At 49.1% G+C, this 13,769-nt stretch overlaps 1 protein-coding gene across 1 annotated transcript in view; it reads right to left on the bottom strand.

Annotated features, from left to right (window-relative positions):
• MAPKAPK2 (mitogen-activated protein kinase-activated protein kinase 2) overlaps nucleotides 1-5,830 on the bottom strand; it is a 117,155-nt gene extending 111,325 nt beyond the window's left edge. The window contains exon 1 of the mRNA XM_015427686.1: nucleotides 5,219-5,830. Within this exon, the coding sequence (XP_015283172.1) occupies nucleotides 5,219-5,488 (270 nt within the window). The 5' untranslated portion in view covers nucleotides 5,489-5,830. The remainder of the gene's footprint in view (nucleotides 1-5,218) is intronic.
• Between the last annotated feature and the right edge of the window lie 7,939 nt (nucleotides 5,831-13,769).

Here is a 13,769-nt window from a genome sequence, read left to right as displayed (position 1 = left end):
CCTGGGGGGGAGGGGGGATCCTGCTCCACTGTCGGTAAGATAAATGGCACTGCCAACACAGCTCTTCTTATCTGGCCCCATATTCTCATGCAGAGTGGTCATGGAGATGCCAGTCCGTGCCCCTTCCTTCTTCTGCTGGAACTCTCATTCCTCCTATTCTTTCTCATGGGGAAGTATTGGAAGCTGGCAATTTAGAGTGGCGGAGGCAACTGCCAAATTGATTAAAAGCACTCTGTCAAAACAGTAGCTGAGCCTACTCATTTACAGCTTAGAAAGAAAAAGAATTAGCATGTCTCAGACATAATAATAGTGATAAATGTGCATGTTCTCAGGCAAAATGCAAGACTCTGCTATTCAGCTCATTAAGTGAAAGAACAGTTTCTGTCTTGGAGAAGTACAGTATAGTCTGTTTAATGCAGCATTTATGCCTGCACAGAGACTTTACAATAGGAAAATAACCCAAGAGATGCCTATTTTTTTTCTGTTGCTTTTCAAACACATTTGTCTGAAGAGGGAGAAATAAGATTTAATTGCAACAGAAGAATTTTTGTTTTTGATCTCTGTAATTAACAAGAGAATGTATAGCATTTCTGAACAGCTAAATGTGTGGGAGCAAATTTATGTTTAAGATGCAGACTGTTTTCTTCTTCTGGAGTACAGTAATCTGTACCCATCTCACTTTAGAGTTCATATGATGTTTCCAAAGCCATTTAAAGGTGAGAAAGTCTTTCCCAAATGAGTTGGTGTTCAACCCACCCATAAACCACTTATACTACAATAACCCTCTATCACACTTCATCATCTGTGATAGATTTTTAACTCAGCTATTAAAACCAGTGGACATCTGGGAATCAAGAATGGTCAGCCAAATGCAGCAGATGGTAGATTTTGTCCTTCTAAAGTCAACTTTCTGTTACCCTGCCTTTTCATAATTCACACACCCACATAAACAGCAATGTAAATGGATTTCACTGAAAGTGAATTATCAACATATTTTCTAAGTTGCTGGACTGTATGGAGTCTCCTCTGCTTTCTATAAGCTTCAAGAGATCAAAGGGTTTGATCGTTGTCAGAGGTGGTGGTGAATTTCTCAGTTTATGATAGAGGAGATTCTTAATGACACACCCTAGTTACATGGAAGACACATAAAGAAAAGCCAGCACCTTTCATTCAGTCGGATGTTGTAAACTGCATACCATCCTCACACACCCAGTCATGTTTGGAGTAAAGGCAGAGACAGCTGGAGCAGAAAATATTAGATAAATGTTAGGGGTGAGAGGGTGCATATCAAAACAAAGAACAATGCTGGAGATTTATGCAAAGTGTTATGAGATCACTGAGAACCACATGGTTATCCTGACTTCAGATAAAGTTTCCACTGGAGATCAGTCACAGAAATGTAAAGTATTTGGATCAGTGTCAGGAGAAAGGCACTAAAGGTAAAGGTTCCCTTGCTCGAAAGCCAGTCGAATCCGACTCTAGGGTTGCGGTGCTCATCTCCGTTTCAAAGCCGAAGAGCCAGCGCTGTCCGAAGACATTTCCGTCGTCATGTGGCCGGCATGACTAAACACCAAGGCGCACGGAACCCTCTTACCTTCCCACTAAAGGGGTACCTATTTATCTACTTGCAATTTCTTGCTTTCGAACTGCTAGGTTGGCAGGAGCTGGAACTAGAGATGGGAGCTCACTCCGTCATGCGGCACCCGGGTCTCGAACTGCTGAACTACTGACCTTCCACAGCCTGCAGTTCAGCGTCTTAACCACTCGAGCCACCGCAGGATCATTATTAGATATCACACACTGCTTTCACAAGAACTTCCTCTTTGCACTCCTGTGTGTAGTGCCACCACCCCTCCACCTTCAAATCCCTCCTCAGAACTCACTTTTCCCCACACAAACTTTGGCTTCTCACCTTGACCTTCATTCCCAGCTGAATCCAAGCTGTAAGGACCAAACTAATCATGAAGGTGAGAGATTAGTGATTAGATTGCTCACCTTTTGTTAAATTGTACATGGTAGCCCTGGCAGGATCTCAATCAAATCAGGTAATAACAAGGTTGGCTTAGGGGAAGTTAATACTTTTCCTGGGTACCACTTTCTGTTTTAAATGGACTCTACTCCCTTCCCCCCCCCAAAAAAAACCCTGCTGTTGGCAGGTGAGAGGAGAATTTAGAGGTACACATACAGTAAGATCATCCTCAAGGGAACAACAATAACTTTAGTGGGGAAGTTTAAACCCACCATTCTCTGCCACAGCCTCAGTCTGCTGCTCTTAATTTTTAAAAACATGGGAAATGTGATACCGAGGTGTCCCATCATCATGTCTACTTTGGTCCTAAAGACATGTAAATGTATTTGCCCATATTCCTTCCCTCCTTCCTATTCCTGTCTTTCCCTTCCTTCCCTCTATTGTTCCCAACTTGTCCATTTTATATAAAAAGGTTATTTTCATTTTAGAGATACTGGGGATGAGATACCACTTCAAGCCAACCTACACATACCACTGAAAAAAGAGAAATGCCACTAGAACCTGTGGGTTGAGCTGCCATTAAAAAAAATATATATCCATATTTTCAAAAACCTCACTGTAGTACAAAAATACCACATCAGAGAAAAAAAAATTCCCAGTCCACTTCCTACTGTGCTAGTTTCTTTTTATTCATGGGGAGGGGGTTTTTTTGGGGGGGGGTTGGCTACATAAAAGAACATTCAAAACTTTGATCCTCCACCTTCAGTCTGCACAGCCCATTCTACTACCCAGATGTCTATCACTCTTGTCAATGGGTGATACTGGAACATTAACTAGAAAACAATGACAGCAAACAATGGCCCTTTGCTCACTATAAATAACTGTTCATCTGCTCTGGGAAAATTTCACTTTCATCTAAGGTTGGGATGTAATCCCTTACCAAGCCTCCTAGGTATGTGTCCAGGACTGACTCGTCAAAACCTTGTGGGTTAGTGTTCGTAAGTGTTGCAGCTGTTAGTATAATAAAGTACCAAGAACAGCAACAATCTTGCCATTCTTCAAAGTGATATACCTGGGACACCTCCCCCTTCACAAGTGGCCTTGTGAGGTAGGTTAGGATGAATGTATTTATTTATTTATATTTATTTAATTTGTACCCCACCCTCCCCACTGAAGCAGGCTCAGGGTGATCCCTGATTCACCTAACATTGGCCTTTCAATTGCACAGCTGAAAAGGGGTTTCACTGATACAGTTACCTATTTAAATGTCGTTAATAGCAGCCATTGCAAGGGGTGAACTGGATTCAAGTGATGGTTCCTGGACATTTCCCCAATGTAAATTATTCCTGAAGTTGCTATTTCTCCCAGATAAGAAAAGCACCTGTGTATTAACCTGATACTAGCAAATAGCTGCTTTAGAAAGATGGGGGTTCATTGAGAAACAGTAGAAGGAAATTATGCAATCCCTCCCTTGTTGTCACTGCTAAAAGAAGTATAAGGAAATAGGTGATTCAGTCAAGGATTCCCAACATCTGAACTGGCTCAGTCCTTAAACTGCTTTGTAATTTGAATGTAGAAGCATGTCCACACAATACCTTGCTTTGTATATGAATGTTGTTGAAGTGGGATACAAAGTAAAAGAGCACCATTTTATACCTGGTGTATATTTTAGCCAATGTAGCTTTTACATTCACATTATACTAAATACAAAAAGCGCTTTTAATGCCATCTCTGAGAAGCCCTAGAAACTACATTGGATTGCTTTTTCTGGCAAATCTCTTCTGCTTTCTCTCACACATTAACAGCTACCACGCATGCTGAGAAGGAAGACTCCAAGGTGCTTTTAAAGTAGGAATGTGAAAAATGTCCTAAAAGAATTCATAACAGAAGAACCCCATTAAGGCAGAAGCAACAAAGTGAAACCACCTTAAGCTTCATTCCCATTGTCCATGATGACAAACAAGGGAGTTCTCAACTTACGTGTTAAAGTGACAATTTAAGATTCTCTATTTTACTTATTTACAGTATTATTATAATTGTTTAGAGCCTATTTCTTTTAGAAAGCTGATTACCAGTCCTGAAGACGACACACTATCAAGGCCCCTCCCCACTGCAAAACCCCACCAGACATGTTCCCTTGAGGGAAAACTGTTGCTGGCCAGTGTCTCCTCCTCGCTCAGAGGACCTGGGTGGGGGAAGAGGCACCAGCCAGTTATCACATCATGGCGAAACCAACCGTTTCTCTAAATCCCAGGAACTGCATGTCACCAACGTTATCTGGAGGAGAGGTTTTAGAGAAGAGGGTTTCAGACTGAGAGGGGGAGGGGCGGGGAGGCACCACGGCGCTCGGAAGTAACTCTCTGTGAATGAGTGTGATGTGTACATGTCCAGACCACAGCTGAATTTGAGTCCCTAACGACGCACACTCTGCCCAGACCAAAGTGTCCAGCGATCCTCCCCCTCCGAGATGATGCTGCCCACATCCGTAACACCTAGTCAGCCCCCACACACACACACGCCGCCGCTGCTTTGATCGCTAGCTCCGAGCAAACCGCCGATCAAATACACACACACACGTATGCATGCACGATACATGCCCTCGCGGGGGGTGGGTGGGTGTCAAGACACAAGAATCAAAGCCCAGCCTATATTTACAGGATTAGCCCGCTCTTGGCCTTCTGGGGTTTCTTTCCACCCACCCCACCCCCTCGTCTCTCATTGGGGAACTCCTAATTCGTTCAAATGCTGAATTTGCTCAGTAGGGGGGGGAGGGGAGAAAAGAGTGGGAAAATCCACGGAGGAATGACCCCATCAGCTGCCCCCTCCCTTTAAAAAAAAAGAAAGAAAAAAGACAGAGAGAGAACTTTACAACGTTGAGTAATCGGAGAACTTCTACACGGCCCATAAAAACTTCTTTTATTGTGCGGGTTTAGACCAGACAGAATTATGACGAAGATCAACCACCCCCGACGGGGAGACGTCACACACACCGGTCAAGTTTTGTTGATCTACGCCGGTACTGATCGATAGGGAATAGGGAAGCTCAAAGAAGGCCCCTTACCGTACGCCCCTACAGTCACGATCCGCATCGTATTTACTCGGCGGTTTACTTATTTCAGCTAGACTTATTTTCCGAGTAAGAGAGATTTAAACTTCTGACATAGCCAAACTTTTTCTAAAAGGCATATAACGAGCAAACAGAAGTTAGGATCGCAGACCCAGGCTCTCCCCCCACCCTTCCAAACTTACCTTCAGAGCAAATTTCTCCGCAGTTCTCTTGTTAAAGATTTCCAAAACTTTCCCATTAATCCCCAGCCCTAGCACTTGAGTGGTGACCTTGTAATCATCCGTGATGGCATTTTTCTTGATCTGAAGGCCGGACTTGATATGGAACTGGGGGAACTGTTGTTGCTGGGCCAGTTGTGGCTGTTGTTGCTGTGGCTGAAGAGGCGGCGGGGGAGGAGGGGGTGGGTTGGGGAAAAGTACTTGGGGGTTCTGGTTCTGGGAGTTAGACAGCATCGTACCGCCCGAAGACAAGGCAGCGAGCAGCAGTCCCTTCCCCGGCCGCCTCACCCTTCCTCCTTCTCGTCTCTTCTCTTTCTTTCCCCAACAGTAGGAAGTTTGCTCTCAAGAGCCGGATCAAAACTCGATTCCTTCCCGCTTCGCTGCTTGGAAAAGACAGTTTCTTTGGGGGCCAATTTCCCCGGGATCTTAAAAGAAACTCCGGACTTTGAAAGCGGCGATCGGCCCGCCAGATCTCACCGGAACAGGCGGCCGCCCCTTCTGAGAAAAGCCCCCCCGCCCCAACCCCAGCTTGGCCCCAGCGCCCGGCTCGCTGGCTCTTTAGAACGACGAGACAGGAAAAGGAATCGCTACAATGTATCAATCTCGTTCCTTTCCCCGGGTCGGCTTCCCTTGCGCTGATGTCACAGCCTCGCGTTGACTGGCTGCGCCCCGTGTGTGGGAGGAGCCTGAGGCGGGACTGCGGCCTGTGACGGGGGGGAGACAGAGAGTGGCAGAGCCAGGCCGGAGGGAGGCTGGAGCAGAGATACCGCGGCACGTTTTAACTTGATTAGTAGAATAGTCGTTCTGCTTTGCCTATAGACGTTGCTGGCCTGGGTGAACGTCGGATCTAGCAAGCAACTTTTGTCTCTGTTACTCTCTGAAGAGTTCTGTGCTACTCCGAAGCTTGCTTCCAGAATTGTAACTAGTCTACTAGTTGACGCAAATAAATTTATGGGGCAATCCTAAACAGTTACATCCTTTTAATTTGATGGTCAGCCCAGCTGTTTTAAATGCATCCATGCAGGTAGGCAGATTTGGAGATGTAATGGCAATATGGGCATGGATAAGGTGCTCATTCATCTGGGTTAGAGATTTTTACCTGAGATCATCCATCTCCTTTTCATATTCAGGAGGATCACCCTACTGCAATATACCAATATCAGGGCAATGCCTTTAAGAAGTGGAAAGAAAACCCTGAATTCCCAAGCAAAGCCTGACATTTATTGAGAGGGTTTTCCCCTTAAACTAGAGGTCTATAGTGTATACTTTATTTATTATTTATTTTATTAGATTTATATACCGCCCTCCCCAATGGGCTCGGGGCAGTGTACAACAGTTAAATATACTATTAAAATAATTTACACATAAAATCATAAAATACTGTATAATTATAAAAGTTGTCAGACGACTAGTCAGAACCGGCCTGATGGACAATTGGCCTGGAAAAATTGGGCCGAAAAACTTAGGGCCAGAAAAGCTGGAGGGAGGGAGAAGGGGGGACATCCGCTACTTCAACCAAATGCCTGGCGAAAGAGCTCCGTCCTGCAGGCCCTGTGGAACTGCAACAAACAACTGAAAATGTATTTACTGCACTGCCCTAAAAGTAGTTGTTTAAAATTTTGAAGATCAAAAATTTTGGTACACAGTTATTAGTAAATTCCCTAATAAGAGTACATATCTAGGTGGGTAATTGTCCTAAGTGGACTTTCTGGAGAAATCAAGTGGTGGCTTCTAGCCCACTTCAGGTGTTGAGAGCCAAATTGTAACAGAAATTTCTTCTGTTTGTCTTAATAACACAAGGCAAATAGAATTCGGAACTCAGATAAGCCCTGTATTTTTTGGTCCACCATAGTTCCTTGCAGATATCAGATCTGTTTCTATAGATCTAGAATGTAATTGTTTATGTAAATTATCAGTCACAAAGGATCCACACCTATAGAAGCTACATCATCATACAGGCAGAATTGAAGGGATTATACCTGAAGTTCTCCTTCAGTGGGGGGAAGTCATCCAGGGTTAGGTCATGCCTCTGCTCGCTCGGATAGGCTATGCAAATTTCTTTTGTTGTGTGGCTCCTATTGGAGTGGCCTAGGCTGACCTCTCCTCTCCAGTTCCTGCACAGCCCTGCGCTCGGTAGGACTTCTAGAGCTCCTGCTCCAAGTCAGAGGAACTACCAAAAAAAGTACAAGAAAACTCACAGACCAGGAAGAACTTTCTCTTCCCCCCTTGTGGATCCCTGGAAGACCAGAGAAGACCGCGGATGCCCCAGGACAGGAAGAAGAAGAGACGTGGCCCCCTCCCCCACCTTCCAAGGCTCCGGAAGGTGAAAACATGGCCACGACGGAGGTCCCCGTGGAGCAGCAGCCCAGCACTCCCGAGGTACCGGGTGTCGAGCTGCAGAACACTCAGTAGCTGGAAGAAGCGCTGCTGCAACTGCCGACAGACGACAGCTCCACCGGCACGGGGCCGGCTGAACGCACAGAGCCAGCCGGTCCCCGTTCCAAACCCCCCCCCACGTGTCCCAAGATGGCAGAGAGACTGGCGGCGGCAGGACCCAGCAGTCGAAGCTTTCAGGCTCCCGTGCCCAGCCGCACACCAAGAAGACGACCGTGGCAAATTCGGCTGGCACAACGGCCAGCAGCGCAGGAAAGACGAAACACCGTGGAAGAGCCAAAGGGCCAGCGAGCCCATCCGGTGAGCTCATTCCAATTGGGGTGGACCCCGACGGGGGATAGCCCCAATGGCGGCACACCGGGACCACCCCAAGCCCACCCCAGTGGCCCGGGGTCGGCGCAAGCCCAAATCCTCACCCCTTGGGGAGCCATGGGACCACCGTGGACATGGACACCGGCAGGCATCATGTATATGCCGATGCAGTCCCTCCAGCCCCATCTTTTTCAACCAGTCCAGCCACCGTGTCCACTGCCAGCACAAGGCACAGGCGGTGCGGGACCGGGCTGCTTTACCAACGGGGCACCTTGGATGTGGCTGATGCTGGGTGGATCCTGGCCACTTCAACAATGGCCCCTGGACCGGGGGAGCCAGGAGGGGGGGCACAGCCCAGCACTCGACAGGGAGCCAAGAGCCCAGGGGCAGAGGGCTCTCTAGGGACTCCAGGAAAAGAGGAAACCTCCATTCCTCCACATTCCAGTCCTCTTCAGGCTCCAGGTCCCCATCTACCCCTAAGAGACCCAGGGGCGATGGGACACTTGCCCCAAATGAGGCGTTAGGAGCCTCTGAGGGAGAAAAAGAACAAAAACAGGGAAATGGTCAAGGGGATTGGGCCGGCCACAGCCAGGTGAAACTCCTGGGCGGGGACGCCTGAACAGCATTAGTTCTGCGCAGGCAGAAACGGCCTCCACTGTTACCTCTCTGGGCAATGCTGAGAAGGAGGAAGGTGAATGGTCAGGGGACAAGATGGAGGTGAAACCCACATCCTCTCGGCTGTTCCAAATTGAGCATTTTCAAAGGCTTTTAACAAAAATCATTTCCACTCTAAACTACCAAATGAAAGTGACGGAGAAGCCAAGGTCCTCGGCGTCTGCAAAACTAGACCCCAGGGGCTTCAAAAAACCTGTTAAGCTCCAAACCTTTTCGCCCTTCCCTGACTATTTTGAGGATGTTATATGGGAAGAATGGGCCAACCCTGGGGGCGGGAACTCCCTCTTGTCTATAGCAAAGTGGCTATATACGTTGCCTGAGGACACCATGGAGGACTTCAAGGTGCCCTTGATTGATGCTCCGTTAGTGGCACTACACTCGGGGACAGTGCTTCCCAAGGATGGGGGAAACGCCTTGAAGGACGCCATGGACAGGAAAAATGAAGCCGCCCTAAAAAAGGCACACGAGGCCATTTCTCTGGCAATATGCTCCACGGCGGCGCTCTCCAACTTCACCAGGGCCACCGCTATTTGGGTGGACAATCTACTGCAGGACCCGGACGTCTCTCCACTGGTCCTGAGGCGGACGCTGTTAAAGATGAAACGGGCAGCGGAGTGTGCTGCAGACGCATCCCAGGACAACATCCAATTTTGCGCCAGAGCGCAAGGAGCTAACATCACCATCCGCCGTAACATGTGGCTTAAACATTGGAAGGTAGACACCTTGTCCAAAAGCAACTTGGCTACAGAGAGGTTTTCCGGGAGGCTTCTTTTCAGTGAATCAAACCTAGACAAGGTACTAGTGGAAATCAGAGAGAAGAAGAAGGCAATGCTGTCTTCGGCCTATCGACGTGAGAGAGAGGCTAAACCTAGAACTTCCCATTCCTTTCGTGGTCACTACAATCCAGGATGGGGACGAGATGGCAGAGACCACAGTCCGTTCAAACCCTTCAAGTACGGCACACGGCCCAACCCCAAGCACACAGCTGCCTACCGGACTGATAAGGGCGCCCTTCCAAAAAAGCAGTCAGCTTGACTGCCAGATCGGGGGCCGGCTCCAGGCCTTCGCCCGGGCTTGGAGCCTAACCACCATGGCCCAGTGGGTGCATACGATCATCGCCCAGGGCTACAAAATAGAGCTCACTGGTTCTCCCCCTCACAGCTTCACTACATCACCAGCTCCAAGAAACAAAGAACGTCTATGACGGCTGCAGGAAGCCATTCTACACCTCCAAACCATTGGTGCCATAGAGGAAGTACCACACGAAGAGTGTTTCAAGGGAGTATACTCTGTCCTGTTCGTTGTCCCAAAGACGTCAGGGGACTGGAGAGCGATACTGAACTTGGCGGGGCCTGAACAAATGGGTGGCAAGAAGGAGGTTCCGGATGGAGTCCCTCCGCCACATATTGCAGGTGCTACAGCAGGGAGGCTTCTTGACCTCCATGGACCTCAAGGAGGCGTACTTGCATATCCCAATACACCCTTCCTCCCAACGTTTCCTACGATTCTGCTTCCAGGAACACCATTTCCAATACAAGGCCTTACCCTTTGGCCTCTCTTCGGCACCCAGAGTTTTCACCAAGGTTATGGTTACTCTGGTGGCATCCTTGCGCCTGGAAGGGATCCATATGCACCTGTACCTCAACGACGTCCTTCTACGAGCGAGGGATTACCAGACAGCAGTCCGCAACACCCAGAGGGCAAGGGAGTACCTATGTGCGCATGGCTTCCTCATCAACGAAGAGGAGAGCCACCTCACACCCACACAAGACCTTGTGCACCTGGACATGAGGCTGAACACAAGGCAAGCCACAGTTTCGCTTCCAGAGGAGAAGCAGCAGACGATCCGGGTCCTAGTGGCAGAAGTCAGGACCAAGGTACGAGTAGACCTCATGCAGCTGGCCGCATTGCAGGGCCTGATGATATCGACTTGATTCCATGGGCACGATTCCATGCCAGGCTCCTGCAGTGGAGTCTTCTTCCCTTCCAGCAGGACATCGCCAAAAAACGACACCTACAGATAAAAATCTCAGAAGGTCTGCGGAGGGAGCTGCAATGGTGGACACAACCATTGAATAGAGCAAGACCATCTGCTTCCTCAGACCCCGGCAATTGGTGATAACAACAGATGCGAGCAAAAGAGGCTGGGGTGCACACTGCATTCACCTAGTCGCACAGGGCCGGTGGTTTCGGGAACACGCGTCCCACAGCATCAACTGGCTGGAACTTCGGGCAGTAACACTAGCACTGAAGGCATTTCAGCACCACATACAAAACCACCACATACTAGTGCGCACCGACAACATGTCCACCAAGGCACACATCAACCAGCAGGGAGGCACCCGGTCAAAATCACTCTTTGCAGAAGCCAGGACCCTGCTACAATGGGTGGAAAAACACACCATAAGCTTCAAGGCAGAACACTTGAAAGGTCTATCCAACCTCCAGGTGGACTGGCTAAGCAGAGAGGATCTGGACCCAGGCGAATGGGCGTTGAACCAGGAGGTCTTCGCCCAGCTCACGCGAAGGTTTGGAATCCTGGTGATGGACCTCCTTGCGAGCTCATGGAACCACCAAGTGGAGCATTACCTGTCCAGGTACCAGGAACCAACAGCGGAAGGAATCAACGTGTCTCACCCCTGGCCAAAGGGTCTCCTGTATGCCTTCCCCCCTACAGCTCTGATAGGGGCAACTCTCAGCAGAATCAGACGGGAGAGGGCCACGGTAGTGTTTGTGGCACCTCACTGGCCAAGACGGCCCTGGTTCTCAGACCTGGTTCAACTGGCTTCTGAGAGACCATGGACACTACCTCAGAGACTGGATCTACTGTCACCCGGACCCGACCTGGCTTCAACTGACTGCATGGAAATTGAACGCACACGACTAGAGGGAAAAGGATTTCCATGGGAGGTGATAGAGGTCATGCTACAGGTGACAAGGTCTTCCACCCGCCGCATATACAGTCATACATAGAGGACATTCATAGGATGGGCCTCCGCTCGTGGGATACACCCTCTGCGGGCCACGGATAAGGAAGTCATCCTGTTTCTATCCGAAGGATGGTGAAAAGGACTCCGGCCAAACACACTGAAGTGCCAAGTAGCGGCCATACAAGCACGTCTAGGACATGAGGCACGAAAGAAGGTGTCCACGGGCCGATATGTTAAGGAATATTTGAAGGGGGTGATCCAGATGGCCCCTCCAGTCCGGCACAGGTTCCCGACGTGGAGTCTCCACATAGTTTTATGCGCCTTGTCACGGCAGGGCCAGGGAGCGTGGGTTAAGCAAGTCAAGTCCAAAACCAGTCCGAGGTTCAGCCAATAATTCAAACAGCACCGAGGTTTAAACAAGTCCAAAACAGTTCACAAAGCCAGCGTCAAACATACCATAATTCAAAGTCCATAAATCAAGGAAAGCCAGAGTATCGCAGATCCGAAGTCGTGGTCAAACAATGCCGGGAGTCAGGGAGCCGGAGTGTCAGGAGCAGAGTAACGAACGATCAAGGTTTCAAAAGAGTCCGGAGCAAGGTTGCACAGTGCGACTGGTCCTGTCAACTGAAGTTGTCAGCACAAATCACTTCCAGCAGCAGGTTTGCTGATATAGTGTGCTGGCTCATTAACTCGTTATCTTTCGTGGAGCAAGGTCAGGCTTCTGTTAATACTCAGGGCTGAATGATCGTCTTCCACGCATGCGTGCAGCCTTGCGTCTCTCGTTCAGCTCCTGTCTTCTTTGACTCCTGAGCCGGTTCACAGGTGGCAGGGAGTCGGGTGGTGAATTGCTTGTGTTAAGCAGAGCCTGATCCAGCGCAGGTGTCTCTTGAGAGGTTCTATTCTCCTCGAGACTTAGAGTGTCTTCTGTTAAAGGAGCCAGTTCTTGGCTGGCAGGCTCTGCTTCTGGGAGTATATCAGGGGCTTGTGGTGCCAAGTCCCCTTGTTCCTGGCTGTCAGCTGACACATCAGGGGCAGACATGACACGCCTTGTCAAAGCCACCATTCGAACCCATGGGGACGTCTGAACTCCGCATTCTCTCATGGAAGGTCGCCTTTCTCATCACAGTGACTACGGCCAGGAGGATCTCCGAACTGGCTGCATTATCGACAAGGAAGGAGCTTTGCATCTTCCAGAAAGACTCTGTCTCCTTGCGAATGGACCCATCCTTCATTCCCAAGGTAAATTCGGCCTTCTACCTCAACCAGCCTATTATGTTACCTTCATTCTGCCCTCGGCCGATGCACCCTAAAGAGAGGGCCTGGCATAAGCTCAACATACGTAGGGCTCTACGTATGTATCTCAAAAGGACAGCTGACTTTCGACGGTCAGACGTATTGTTTGTGGCATATGGGGCCCCCAATCAGGGGGAAAAGGTCTCCAAGGCCACTCTGGCCTACTGGATCAAACAGTGTATTACCAAAACCTACGAGATGCAAGGAATCACACCTCTAGCACATCTGACGGCACACTCCACAAGGCCTTTTCCACACGGGCCACTGTCGACGAGATCTGCAGAGCAGCGACATGGAAATCTTTTTCCACATTTGTAAAACACTACAGAATGGACCAAACGGCCTCAGAGGAGGCGGCATTTGGCAGAAGTGTCTTGCAGCAGGTGGTGCAGACGTAAATTTACAAAAGAAAAAAGAAAAAAAAGATGTAAGATCAGTCACCCACCCCAGAAGAACAGCTAACCAGTTCCTGGATGACTTCCCTCCACTGAAGGATAACGGTACATTGGACCTACCTGAAGGTTCTTTCTCTTCAGTGGGGGAGAAGTCATCCACATCCCACCCAAATTGAATACCAGAAATAGACCAGGGTGGCAAAAATATGGACTGCAATAGCACAACTTACAAATACCGTGGACTGAAACAAAGATATAAGATCAGAGTAATCCACGGACAGGGCTTGGACATGACTGGAGAGGTCAGCCTAGGACACTCCAAAAGGAGCCACGCAACAAAAGAAATCAGGGCCCGGGGGAAACCCCACCCCTGCGCGCGCGTCACTCGGAAGTGACGTCGCACGCTGGGGGCGGGGCCACGCCATTTGAGGGGAAAACAAAGAGTTTTCAAATGGCGTGGCCCCGCCCCAGCGTGTGACGTCACTTCCGGTGACGCTCTGGCGGCGTGCGCACGCT

This window comes from Gekko japonicus, unplaced genomic scaffold (genome assembly GCF_001447785.1).
Source record: "Gekko japonicus isolate JY-2015 unplaced genomic scaffold, Gekko_japonicus_V1.1 scaffold413, whole genome shotgun sequence".
Lineage (NCBI taxonomy): Eukaryota > Metazoa > Chordata > Lepidosauria > Squamata > Gekkonidae > Gekko > Gekko japonicus.
Note: the sequence above shows the minus strand (reverse complement) of the source record. Positions and strands in the feature narration are given on the sequence as shown.